Source organism: Oryx dammah, unplaced genomic scaffold (genome assembly GCF_014754425.2).
Source record: "Oryx dammah isolate SB20612 unplaced genomic scaffold, SCBI_Odam_1.1 HiC_scaffold_5, whole genome shotgun sequence".
Lineage (NCBI taxonomy): Eukaryota > Metazoa > Chordata > Mammalia > Artiodactyla > Bovidae > Oryx > Oryx dammah.
Genome location: NW_024070189.1, coordinates 68,008,794 through 68,023,213, shown reverse-complemented (window position 1 = coordinate 68,023,213; position 14,420 = coordinate 68,008,794). Strand labels below are relative to the sequence as shown.

The window sequence follows — 14,420 nt, the reverse complement described above, 5'->3', positions numbered from 1 at the left end:
CCATGAAATTAAAAGACACTAACTCCTTGGAAGAAAAGTTATGACCAAACTAGATAGCATATTAAAAAGCAGAGACATTACTTTGCCAACAAAGGTCCATCTAGTCAAGGCTATGGTTTTTCCTGTGGTCATGTATGGATGTGAGAGTTGGACTATAAAGAAAGATGAGCACAGAAAAATTGATGCTTTTGAACTGTGGCATTGGAGAGGACTCTTGAGAGTCTCTTGGGCAGCAAGCAGATCCAACCAGTCAATCCTCAAGGAAATCAGTCCTGGATACTAATTGCAAGGACTGATGCTGAAGCTGAAATGCCAATACTTTGGCCACCTGATGGGAAGAACTGACTCATTTGAAAAGACCCTGATGCTTGGAAAGATTGAAGGCAGGAGAACAAGGGGACAACAAAGGATGAGAAGGTTTGATGGCATCACTGATTCAGTGGACATGAGTTTGAGCATGCTCCTTGAATTGGTGATGGACAGGGAGGCCTGGCATGCTGCAGTCCAAGGGGTTGCAAGAATCAGTCACAACTGAGTAACTGAACTGAACTGAATGCCAAATTTTGGGGGTAGGCACAAATTGTTAATGTATTTCCATGCTCCGAATGATCATCTCTTGACAACATAACTTTATAAAAGGCCCCAATACTGTGAGGGGTATGTTTGTTCTTCCTGTGATATGCCAGCCTCTTTCTTGAGCCATTTTGGTGGTTATTTCACTGTGCTTACACAGTGACTATGGTGGCTTATATGCAATCAAAATGTGAGCTTAGTAACATGAACTTGGCCCCATCGAGGCTTCCTTGGTTAATGCCTCATATCACAACAGAGTAAACTAAAGACAAGACAGTGATATGGCAACGTTCACTGAGGGGACCTGGGGATAGGATGAATACGTGGGAATCTTCCCTCCTACAAGGGGCAACAATTTTTTCAGCCTTTGTATTGGTTCAAACAGTGCAGCCTTTGTATTGTTAAGCTATGTATTTGTCTTTCTGAACAATGGCTCCCTTCAAGAACTTGTACATTCATCATTAGTGGACATACATAGAACCTTACCCACAGAATCTGAACAGTATATGATTTCTGTCCAGAGATAGGAAGGAAAAGAAAGTGATCAGTGCACTTATCCTCATTTTACTCTAGATCCAGAGTCTCCCATTGAATAGGCAATGAAGAAAAGGAAACAGAAAGAAAGAAAAGCACACCACCTGAATGAGTGAATGATGGATGCACCACTCTGTTCTAACTGTCACTATCTGTTCTACTCTAAAGACTCTTTCCAGTGTATATGGGGATATGTAATTGCATCACTCTATACAGAAGCTATAGTTTGAAGAGTTTGTGCTCTACTAAATGAGAGAGAAGTTAATATTCCAACAACACTGGGAGCACATTTACTTTATATACCACAACTTGAACTAAGTCTTCTACTAGGGACAGTTTCTGGTCAGCTTGAAGGGTATAGACATATTTAGAGTACTTTGTAAGTGCTTGATGCTCTGAGTTAATTATTGATTAAACAAAAATTGATGATTTTTAACGAATACTTCTGCAGCATTATTCAAATTATTTTTGCTTAAGCATTAGACTTCAACATAGTTTTTTTGTTTGCTTGTTTTAGTTTTGTAAATATTTGTCTCTCTCTTTTTTAAATTGAGGGTAATGGCTTTGCAATATTGTGTTGTATCAACTTAGTTTTAATATAAAATTTTCAATGAAAATTAATTGAAAAACATAGTGCCAAAGATTAGCATTCCTTGTTTTCAAATGCCATAATCATGGAATAGAGATAAAGATTCTCCCAACAGGTTAGTGAAAGCTAACCAGTGAGATATATACATTGTTATATATACTGCATATACTGCTATACAACTGATATAGCAGTTGGTAAGTATTAGACACTTACCAACCTGAATGAAATCTCATTTTCTGGTGTCATATCCTTTTGCCTTTTCCTACTGTTATGCTATATTAATATATATTTAAGTCCTTCTGCTTTCCAATATCTTATAATTTTAATTATTAACATTAGCATCAATTATGCTCTATCTACAAATAAGTGTTATAATTTGAATGAGAATGAGATCAACTGTATTTCTGCATGAAATTGGTGAAGAGAGAAGATTGTTTCAGTGTATGGTCATTGAAATTACAGATAAAAACTGTAACAGTGGTCTGCAAAACATTTGAATATGTAGGATCTGGAACATTATGTTACAAATTTATAAAGAAAACAGTGAGTTCTTTATTGAGATAAGAAAATTTGACCTTTTGGAGTTAAGTGGGCTAACTAAAGTGAAAGAATAAATGATGATATTTTGTTGATAAATACTATGATTCAAGGGGGCTTCCCAGGCTATGCTAGTGGTAAAGAACTCCCCTGCCAATGCAGGTTACAGGTAAGACACTTGGGTTAGAGCCCTGGGTCTGGAAGATCCCCTGGAGGAGGGCATGGCAAGCCACTCCAGTATTCTTGCCTGGAGAATCCCCATGGACAATGGAGCCTGACGGGCTACAGTCAATGAGGGGACTTCCCAAAGGTGTGGGTCACATCCTACTTCTATCTGTCTCTATTTTTATTTTCTGCTACCTGGTTACATGATTATACCAATGAGATTAAACCAGTCAATCCTAATTCTGATTGGAAGGACTGATGCTGAAACTGAAGCTCCAGTACTTTGGCCTTCTGATGAGAGGAGCCGACTCATTAGAAAAGACCCTGATTCTGGGAAAGATTGAAGGCAGGAGGAGAAGGGGATGACAGAAGACGAGATGGTTGAATGGTGTCACTGACTCAATGGACATGAGTTTGAACAAGCTCCGGGAGTTGCTGAAGGACAGGGAAACCTGTAGGTGTGCTGCATGCAGTCCATGGGGTCACAAAGAGTTGGACACGACTGAACGACTTTCACTTATTGGAAATGCAACTTTAATAATAAAACACTTTATTTAAAATTGTCTGAAATAAAAAATAAAGATAAATTATATAGACACCAAATGAGATATGCTTATCTCAAGTGTAAGAATTGCACAATGATATCACCTTTTTCTGATTATATAAAAATAATAAAAATTGTAATAAAACAGGAGTAGATTACTGACTAACATGGTAGATATGATCATGGTGGCTACAAACTCAGAAATAAATGCAGCAGCATTCCAGCATCTGCATCTCATGGTAACCTTGAAGGTAATAAACATGTTTGCATACTTTACAAATTAATATAAATATGGTGATGTATAAATTAATATTTGATTTTTAATACAAGGTATTAATAATATAAACAATATATACCATTAATATAATTCAGACATATGAATTTTAAACAAATATTAAGTAAATATTATTTTCAAGATTTTTTGAAGTCTTAATTTTTTATTTATTTTTATTGAATTATAGCTGATTTACAATGTTGTGCTAATTTTTGCTGTATAGCAAAGTGACTCAGTTATACACATACGTATATTTTTTTAATGTATTCTTTTACTCTATGATTTATCCCAGGAGATTGGATACGGTTCCCTATTCTATAGTGTAGAAATTTGTTTATCCATTCTAAATGTAATAGCTTGCATCTACTACCACCGAACTTCCAATTCATCCCTTTCCTTCTCTCCTCCCTCTTGGCAACTGCAAGTCTTGTCTCTATATCTGTGAGTCTGTTACTGTTTTGTAGATAGGTTCATTTGTACCATATTTTAGATTCTACATATAAGTGATATGATATATTTGTCTTTCTTTTCTCATAATTTTACTACATATTAAAATATCAGGGAACAAGTGGTCTCTGGATGATCAAAGGATAATGTTGGTATATATAATATATATACTGCTCTATATATACCAGTGAGATATATGCTATATATATCTGTGTGTGTGTGTATATATATATATATATACTATATATATATATAGTGCTCTATTGGGGAAGAGCAGAGAAATACCTCTAAAAACAATGAAGAGCCTGGGCCAAAGAAAAAATAATGCTCAGTTATGATTGTTAATGTTGCTGTGATGGAGAAGGCAATGGCACCCCACTCCAGTACTCTTGCCTGGAAAATCCCATGGACGGAGGAGCCTGGTAAGCTGCAGTCCATGGGATCGCTAAGAGCCAGATGCAATTGAACGACTTCATTCTCACTTTTCACTTCCCTGCCTTAGAGAAGGAAATGGCAACCCACTCCAGTGTTCTTGCCTGGAGAATCCCAGGGACGGTGGAGACTGGTGGGCTGCTGTCTATGGGGTCACATAGAGTCCGACATGACTGAAGCGACTTAGCAGCAGCAGCAGCAGCATCTTATATTTCGGCCTTTACTCTATTTTTAGTTGGTTTTTGTATAAGATGTAAAATAAGATTTCGATCTTATTATTTGGCATGTGAGTATCCAGTTTCACAATCCATGTACTGAAGAAATGATCCTTTCCCACTAAATTTACATGATGAAGTATTTCTGTTTTCAGTTAAGCCAGCTGATTACTGGACATTACTAGACAGAAATTATTTGCATCTGTACTGGACACAAATACACATGTTCATACACAACTTCACAAATTCTAGGCCTTAAATAAGTAGTAAATAGCAAGTTAAACACAGATGCATTCACCTAGAGAGCTAAGCAATCTTTAAACAAGCATCTTAAACAATGCTCCAGGATTATACAGAAATGACAGGCTCTTTTCCCTTTGCTGTATTTTCTATTATAGATAACTTTTCACAATGCTTGGGTCAATATCAACAGAAACACTACTTTAGAGATTTTTTTCCCCTTGTTCGAAACAATCACAATGATGATAACAATAAACACTGATACAGCATTTACAATGGGCCAGATACCTTTCCAGGTAGTTTACAACTATTTGATTGAATCCTCTAATAATGCTATGAAGTAAGCAATGTTATGCATATTTCCTGGAAAAGAAAAGCAGGGGTTATTCATTACAGTAATGCAAGATTATGAAATGGATAAGGAATAGACACAAAAATTTAAGCACACACACAAAATTTGGAATTGATGAGTTTATGGGGCACTGACATCCAGTTCAGGATAGAGTCAACATTCACCTTTAGATGGTATACTTAAGGAAATATTTCTCAAAGTGTAATTAACAAGCCTTTCTGGTGATTCAGATATTCCCTAAAGTCTGAGAATCACAAATTTAAAATTATTTAGAGATAAATCTTTCTACTCTGCTATCTCAGGACAGTTTTTTTTTTAAAGTATTAATATTGTTTGCATTCTTGTAGAACTATTTCAGGCAATTAAATCACATGTGTTTGGTTCAAGGAGCAGAATTCCAGTTTTGCCTTGCACAATTTCTTGTATTTGCTGTTCCTAACAGTGTCGCATTGCTTCATCTTACCGCTCAGGATTCTTTTACTTTAACAAAAACCTAGGAGGTAAATTAGTTCATTTCATCATTTACTCTTAAGAAACAATTATCTGTGTTCCCTTGCCATAGAAGATTTGCCTTTGCAAGTGCCATTGCTCAAGGGAAGATATTTTGTAGGTGTAGGATATTTTAAGCTGTCATATAGGACTGCCAAGTAAATATGGCATGTAGCCAAGAGCAGAAAGCAGTATCCTCAACACTCATATAAGCAAACATTTGTAGCCAACCTATCAGAAAAATCGAGCATCAAATATGTATATATGCACATTTCATGGATTGTGACTCTTCTATAGAGGTGAGTCTAATTAGTTTGAAAATCATTTACTCATTTTTTAAGAAGTCATCTCAATCAATTCATATTTGCTATGTACTTGATGCTTTACATTTGAATTTTTAATTTCATAGTAATTTTGTAAAATGTCATCCACAAATGATAAAAAATAAAAGCCTCCCTATTGTCTATGTGTAAGCTGTGGGCTGTGTCCACTCTGTGAGTTAAAAAGTCATTTTGAAATGGCAGTGAATTCAGTCAATTTATTGAGTTAATATTACAGTAATTTTTCACTGAACAGTGGGACAGTTTTAAGGAAATAACCATACTATATCAATATCTTGTGACTATAAAGGCGCTTTGTTTATGAAGTGCAGGATGGCAGAAGAGAAAAGGAGTTTATAAAGGGCAACTCCCAGTAATTCATAACAATGATCTCTACCAGTGTTTACAAGTAAGTGTGGCTATGGGGAGACTATAATCAATTTGTGTAACAGCATCAGAAAGGGCATACTTTTGAGATTAATGGAGTTTCTAAAATATTTTTCATATAAGAGGTACAAAGTATAAAACATGGGGGAGGGCAAGATACACTGTTACTTTAAAGAAAATGAAACAAAGTCTCCTTTTCTTTCTCTGAAGGATACATACATGTGCATCTAAAAAAGTACATCCTTTAATTAAAATAAATAAATTTATATTAAAATAAAATAAAATCCGAGGCCATAGTTTGTAGAAAAAAATAAATAAAATAAAACATTTTATTGTGAAAAAAATTTAAAAAAATAAGAGACTGAAAAAATAAATAAATAAAACTTTCTAAAAAAGTATACATCATCTATTTCTGCAGGAGAAATATATCTATCATTTCTGAAAAAAATATGTATAGTTTTAATTTTTTTCAATTTTTTTGCCCTATTTATTAATAACAGGCTAGAATTAATTTTGTCCACAATTGACCTAATGAAGAAATACTTATAAGGGCATGTCCATAGTCATAATTTGCTGAGTTAATGTAGCCTTTTATTTAACAGCTAAACATTTCACATAGCAAGTAAATACATTGATATATTCATAATTACAAAAATTCTTCATTTAAACATACTTTGTATGATATTTAGGAAAAAAAGATGAAGCTGCTTGTCCATATAACTAAAAGAATTATGTAATACATTTAAGCTGACATTTTTATTAAATTACCATATGAATTCTGAGCAGTGTAATTTATTAAAACAATAAACAAATGTAGCAGATTTATGTACTTTTACTATTTTTTCATTATAAAGAGTAATAGTTCCAAGTTTTACTCTTAATTTAAACACATACATGCGTGCATGCATGTGTATGTGTGTATCTCTGTCATTTATGTTTCGCCTTTGAATGTCACCTTCAATTTGCCAGAGTATTCAGTCACTTTATCAAATCAATGTATTATACTGAGATTTTCTAGCTCTTGTTTATGTGAAATTTTTTTAAATGGCAGCAAATGATCCTGAATGATGAATTAAATTAAAATTTAAAATTTTGTCTGAGTCTGCAAAATGACTTGGGAAATTATTTCAAAAATCTGTCATGTACAAAATGTCTTCTTTTAATTATCTGAGTAATCTGTTTAGGAGGTTTATAATTTTAAGCATAAGTAAACAAACAAAACAAGGTTGACTGATCTATCACATATGTAGAAAATGACAGAATGATTCTTAAACCAGGACTTCTGTATTCCAGGTCTTGTGATCTTTTTTTATCATCAGTAAGATGAACCCAAGTATAACTTAAATTTATAATGAAGGCAGAAGGAGTCTGAATTCAAGGTTCATGGCAAAAATAGGAGAAAGATATTTTAAATAGTATATACAACAAGGGACTGCATATACTAGATAGAGGTTATTTGGACTCACAAGGTTTAACAATGCCTTGATTGGGTAAAGTAGAATATCTGTTTTTCTGGTATCTGATGCTTAAACAGGTCTCCGAAAGATACTGGTGTTAATATGTGTTTTATGTCTGTTCAAATGTGAATGTTCTTGTGGTTCAAATAGTGATTTAATAAACAATTAGCACTGCTTTTCTGCAGGTGTTTTAAAGAGACTGCTAGTGTGTATGATGTCATGATTTCTCTGCAAGAGGTGGGCTATGATGGCCATATAATTTTTATAGAATTAAGATATTCACAAAATCAAACTCTTTAGAATAGAAAGCAGCATCACTACCTCTCTCTGTAATAATAAATAACTGGACAAATTCTAGACAACAGGCTTAGAAATCGTTATATCTCTAAAGATTTGGTGACGTTTTCTTCACCATATCAGAAATAAAGAGGTCTGCAAACCTTCAGTTCAGTTCAGTTCAGTCACTCAGTCGTGTTCAACTCTGTGACCCCATGGACTGCCAGCACCCTAGGCCTCCCTGCCTATCTCCAACTCCCAGAGCTTGCTCAAACTCATGTCCATTGAGTCAGTGATGCCATTCAACCATCTCATCCTCTGTCATCCCCTTCTCCTCCCACCTTCAATCTTTCCCAGCATCAGAGTCTTTTCAAATGAGTCAGTTCTTCACATCAGCTGGCCAAAGTATTGGAGTTTCAGCTTCAGTATCAGTCCTTCCAGTGAATATTCAGGACTGATTACCTTTAGGATGACTGGTTGGATCTCCTTGCTGTCCCAAGGAACTCTCAATAGTCTTCTCCAACACCACAGTTCAAAAGCATCAATTCTTTGGCGTTCAGCTTTCTTTATAGTCCAACTTTTACATCCATACATGAGTACGGGAAAAACTGTAGCTTTGACTAGGCAGAACTTTGTTGGCAAAGTAATGTCTCTGCTTTTTAATATGCTGTCTAGGTTGGTCACGACTTTTCTTCTAAGATGTCTTTTAATTTCATGGCTACAGTCACCATCTGCAGTGATTTCAGAGCTCCCCAAAATGAAATCTGTCAGTATTTCCACTGTTTCCCCATCTATTTGCCATGAAGTGATGGGACTAGATGCCAGGATCTGCAAACGTTACATTCATTTTTTTTAAAAGTGGCACATTTGTGCATTTTTTTCTGCTAATAACAAGGGATTATTGGTTCCTTGCAGCTACATACTCTTCTGCTCTTTATAAATTTACATGTCTTTATCGACTTTAAAAATGGTAAACACTAAAAAATTCTTACTTGTACTCTGTATAATGGCTTTCAACCTATAAATCCTTTCTAATGAAGCTGTACTCATTTATCTCAGTCATTTCAGTTTTGTCTTCCCTGGTGGCTCAGATGGTAAAGAATCCACCTGAAATGCAGGAGACCTGAGTCCAATCCCTGGGTTGGGAAGATCCCCTGGAGAAGGGCATGGCAACCCACCCCAGTATTTCTGCTTGGAGAATCCCCATGAACAGAGGTGACTGGCAGGCTACAGTCCATGGGGTCCCAAGGAGTCAGACACGACTGAGTGACTAAGCACACACAGCACAAGAAAATGGTTCTTTTTTGTTGAATCTTAAAAACTATGTTTAAAGATAAACAATATATTTGAATTTAGGTATTTTTAAAATAAAATGTTTTTTCTTCCAAAGTATCTTTACATTTTGTTAATAATTACACTTCATGGTATTGAAGTTGCTTTAAAATTGCTTCTTTGTCTTTTTAGTAATGTTACTTCTCATTACACTTATTGGTATTTTCTCTGAGCATTTATTAACATGAAAGATATTTCATGCTTTCCTGTCATATTCGCCTGATGATGTGAAGTTTCTGTGATAGTATACTTTGCAGTGAAATGGTGTTTAAGGCTTGTCACCAAGCCTTAGTAAGCTTGGAGAAATAAGTTTGTGAGAATAAGTGTTGTGGGAAGACACTGAAGATTTCAGAGGAGAGAGTAATGAACTAGAATATCTGCATTTTCAAATCATGTAAATAGAATAGTGATTCAGTGAAAAAAAGAAAAAAAGGACATTTTCATCAATTACTGAGGATATTATCTCCCTTCAATGCAGAAATTTTGTTTCACTTATATTCATCCATTCCATTTCAGGAATGGATGGTCCTAGGAACTATAATTTCTTGTTATATATTAAAAAAAAACTAGATTGAATATGTTACAATTTCCAAAATTTAGAAAAAATTACCTGTGATTAAAAAAATATAGATGACAAATTTCTAAATGAGTGTTTATTTCCTCAATAAGTTAATTTGGTTTCAGTACACATAATAAGACCATAAAATAACAATACAAAATGTATAGTCAAAGTAACTATTTACAGTTATTTAACCCTTGACATTGTTTTCTGCTTTTGATCTATTTTAATCTATCATCTCAATTAGTTAATACAGTATTCTCTGGTGGCTCAGACGGTAAAGCGTCTGTCTGCTATGCAGGAGACCCAGGTTCGATCCCTGGGTTGGGAAGATCCCCTGGAGAAGGAAATGGCAGCCCACTCCTATATTCTTGCCTGGAAAATCCCATGGACGGCAGAGCCTGGTAGGCTACTGTCCATGGGGTCTCAAAGAGTCGGACACAGCTGAGCAACTTCACTTTCACTTTCCTTAAAATATTAACATTTATTAACATCCACTATAGAGAAGTGGATGATAGGTCAAGAAGACTCATTGTAAACAGGAAGTAAGGCTTTGAATCAGGTCCTTGGATCCCATATCCACTACATACCCAGAAGTTATGAAGTTGAACTATGATTTTTGGATAATAAAAGCCCTTACATTTTCTTTTTTTTTTTTCCATTTCCAGTGTCATATCCAGCAGAAATCATGGAGAAGAGAAATGCAACCTCAGACTTTATTCTCCTAGGAATCTTCAAGCACACAAGATCCCACCTCTTTCTATTTATGATGGTGCTGACGATGGCCATTGCTTCCTTGATGGCCAATGCCCTCATGCTTCTCCTGACTCTCCTGGACCCCCGACTCCACAGGCCCATGTACTTCCTACTGAGCCAACTCTCCCTCATGGACCTGATGCTGGTTTCCTCCATCGTGCCCAGAATGGCTGCTGCCTACTTGACATGGAACAAATCCATCTCTCCTGCTGGCTGTGGGTTGCAGATTTTTGTCTCACTCATGCTTGGTGGTGGAGAGAGTTTCCTCCTAGCTGCCATGTCCTATGACCGTTATGTAGCTGTTTGCCACCCACTGAGATACCCTGTACTCCTGAACTGGCCATTATGTATTCAAATGACTTTGGGCTCTTGGTTCCTGGGGGCAGCTGATGGGCTCATGCAAGCAGCCACTACACTGAGCTTCCCATTTTGCAGTGCTCATGAGATCGATCATTTCTTCTGTGAGGCCCCCATGTTGGTGCGTTTGGCTTGTGCTGACACATCAGTCTTTGAAAATGTCATGTACGTTTGCTGTGTGTTAATGCTCCTAATTCCCTTTTCCTTCATTCTGACTTCCTATAGCCTTATTCTCTCTGCTGTTCTCCATTTGCGTTCTCAAGAAGCCCTCAAGAAGGCTTTTGCCACCTGTTCCTCCCATTTAGCTGTGGTGGCACTCTTTTATGGACCTGCCATTTTTATCTACATGAGACCCAAATCCTATAGGTCAGCTAACCATGATAAGGTTGTGTCAGCATTCTATACTATCTTTACTCCTGTGCTGAACCCCCTCATCTACAGTTGGAGGAACTGTGAGGTCAGAGAAGCCTTGAAAAGGTGGCTGGGAAAATGTGCAGACTTCAAATGTCAGCAAACTTAGTTCCAGTATTTAACATTACCCATTGTCAAATTATTGAAGTTATTAGCATTTTAACCATATTATAGCTATCTCTTCTTTAGTAATGCTTGAAGAGAAAATTAAATTCAAAGATTGGTATAATAGGAAGTTGTTAAGAATTGTCAGTCTACCGTGTGTGTGTGTGTGTTTGTGTGTGTGCGAATGCTCCCTCAGTCCCTCAGTAGTCTGACTCTTTGTGACTCCATAGACCGCAGCCTGCCAGGCTCCTCTGTCCATGGGCTTTTATAAGCAAGAATACTGACCCATATCAAGATATAATGTTTCTTGAGCTTTTAATATTTGCTATACCTCATGCTCGGAGAAGGCAATGGCACCCCACTCCAGTACTCTTGCCTGGAAAATCACATGGACGGAGAAGCCTGGTAGGCTGCAGTCCATGGGGTCGCGAAGAGTCGGACACGGCTGAGCGACTTCACTTTCACTTTTCACTTTCATGCATTGGAGAAGGAAATGGCAACCCACTCCAGTGTTCTTGCCTGGAGAATCCCAGGCTCAGGGGATCCTGGTGGGCTGCCGTCTATGGGGTCGCACAGAGTCGGGAATGACTGAATCGACTTAGCAGCGTACCTCATGCTAAGCAGCAAGAGTTCTGGAGTGGGTTGCCATTACCTTCTCCTGAGGATCGAATTCGCATCTCATGCACAGACGGGCAGATTCCCTTACCTCAGAAGCCTGAAATTATTTTGCATCCTATGACAACCATGTGATATTAGTATTTTGACTCCTATTTTCTAAATAAACAAGAAGTTAGTTAAATATTATCGCCAATAACAAACAGTGAAAAATGTTAAAATAGGACTGATATTTTACTTCTTTCTAGTAATTTATTCTTAATATTATGTTTTCTATGTATTTGCTCTGTGCATTTCTAATAAATATAGAGATCAAACAAAGATAAGAACACTGCTATTTAGCTATAATTTAAAATGAAAGCCCATGGCACAGGAGAAAGTGTGTAATTGAAATGTGTTAAATTGTCACAATATTGCTTTTTATTTCTCTGCAGATTGTATTATTTGGTGTTTGAAGGCAGTCTTTTCAATTCATTCAACTCTTCATTTAAGTAATCCATACGTTTCCCCAGGATCTAATTGTAACTGCAGCGAGTAATATGTTTTAACGCAAACCACAAATAAACTCTTATTTTTGAAACTGATTTTGTCCATAATATTTAAAGGGTATATTGATTTATGATGGACATGGGTCCATGGATATGACCTGAGATGCATAAATATGCTCAGTCTTAATAAACCACCTGATGATAATGAGTTTTCAAATGTCAGTAAGAATCACCTATTTCTTTTTTAAAAGTTATCTCAGACACCTGATCTCTGCAAATGTGCAGATCACTAGGGCTATTCCTTATGCAAAATACAAGTCACTCCTTAAGAGTTGGGAAAGAGGACTATTTATCTGTTAAAGACACAACCTAGGCAGATACAACAGAACATTTGTCCATCAAAGTCAAACGCCCACCAGAAACTGCATAAATTGGCCTATGCAATCACAGATGACACCAGTCTTATGGCAGAAAGTGAAGAAGAACTAAAGAGCCTCTTAATGAAAGCAAAAGAGGAGAGTGAAAAAGTGGCTTAAAATTCAACATTCAGAAAACTAAGATCATGGTATCTGGTCCTATCACTTCATGGCAAATAGATGAGGAAACAGTGAGAGACTTTATTTTTTTAGGCTCCAAAATCACTGCAGATGGTGACTGCAGCCATGAAATTAAAAGACCCTTGTTCCTTGGAAGAAAGGCTGTGACCCACCTAGACAGCATATTAAAAAGCAGAGACATTACTTTGCCAACAAAGGTCCATCTAGTCAAAGGTATGGTTTTTAAAGTAGTCATGTATGGATGTGAAAGTTGGACCATAACAAAGTCTGAGTGCAGAAGAATTGATGCTTTTGAACTGTGGTGCTGGTGAAGACTCTTGAGAGTCTCTCAGATTGCAAAGAGATCAAATCGGCCAATCCTCAAGGGACTCAGTCCTGAATATTCACTGGAAGTCCTGATGTTGAAGCTGAAGCTCCAATACTTTGGCCATCTGATGCGAAGAGCCAACTCAGTGGAAAAGACCCTGACACTGGAAAAGATTGAAGGCAGGAGGAAAAGGGGATGACAAAGGATGAGATGGTTGGATGGCATCACTGGCTCAATGGACATGAGTTTGAGCAAGCTCCCGGAGATGGTGAAAGACAAGGAAGACTGCAGGCATGCTGCAGTCCATGAAGTTGCAAAGAGTCAGACACGACAGAGTGACTGAATAACAGATCTGAACAAAATGAAGTTAAATATGAAATCAATAATTTAAAAAATAATTTCAAAATAGTTTTCAAAGTTATACAATGTACACCTCTTTATTGTTTTGCTTACTTTGGGGATTTCCTACTCTTAATTCTTTAATAAAATTTGCACAAAAAATTCCAAAAGTTGCACTGGTATATTTTTTATATATGTCTAGAAATAAAGTAGTACCAGATAGAGGCAATATATCAAAAGTATGAATAATTAGACAATTTTAATTGGGGAGTGAACTTGAATATATCATCATTAAGTCATTTCTCTCTGGTTGATATAGATTTTAATTAATGTTATTAAAACAAATTCACAAGTAAATTTTGATGAATTTTACATATGTTTATGCCAGTGTAACCACAATAAATATTAGGGTTTAGAATATTTCTAGTATCCTTGAAGTCTTCCTTTTGCTATCTTCTAGTCAATAACTCCAGAAATCCTTATTTAAAATATCAGTGTTAGTTATGCCACATTTTGTTTCCTCAGTACTATGAACATTTATTTATAATTTTATATTCCTATTAAAGATTATGTATTATTAATTGTGTAATATTAATATTATAACATTAATTCATCTCTTGTGAATACTTGAATTGTTTCCAATTTTGGACTACTGTAAATTAAACTGCTGCAGACATTTCTGTATTACCAATGAATAAACTCAGCTTTCATTTCTGTTTAGACAACAGTGGAATTATTAGTTCATTAGTTATAATAATATTGA

At 36.0% G+C, this 14,420-nt stretch overlaps 1 protein-coding gene and 1 non-coding gene across 2 annotated transcripts; both read left to right on the top strand.

The window, feature by feature from the left end:
- Positions 1-9,981: 9,981 nt before the first annotated feature.
- TRNAS-GCU lies at positions 9,982-10,053 on the top strand. The gene has a single exon. It is a non-coding gene; the product is annotated as a tRNA-Ser (tRNA).
- Positions 10,054-10,410: 357 nt separating this feature from the next.
- Positions 10,411-11,355, top strand: LOC120864511 (olfactory receptor 2T12-like). Its single transcript, XM_040241581.1, has one exon. It carries the CDS (start codon positions 10,411-10,413, stop codon positions 11,353-11,355), a length of 945 nt encoding a protein of 314 aa, XP_040097515.1.
- Positions 11,356-14,420: the final 3,065 nt, after the last annotated feature.

What these genes read in the sequence shown, in the direction of transcription:
- LOC120864511 (XM_040241581.1), top strand. Translation starts at nt 10,411, where the DNA reads ATGGAGAAGAGAAATGCAACCTCAGACTTTATTCTCCTAGGAATCTTC.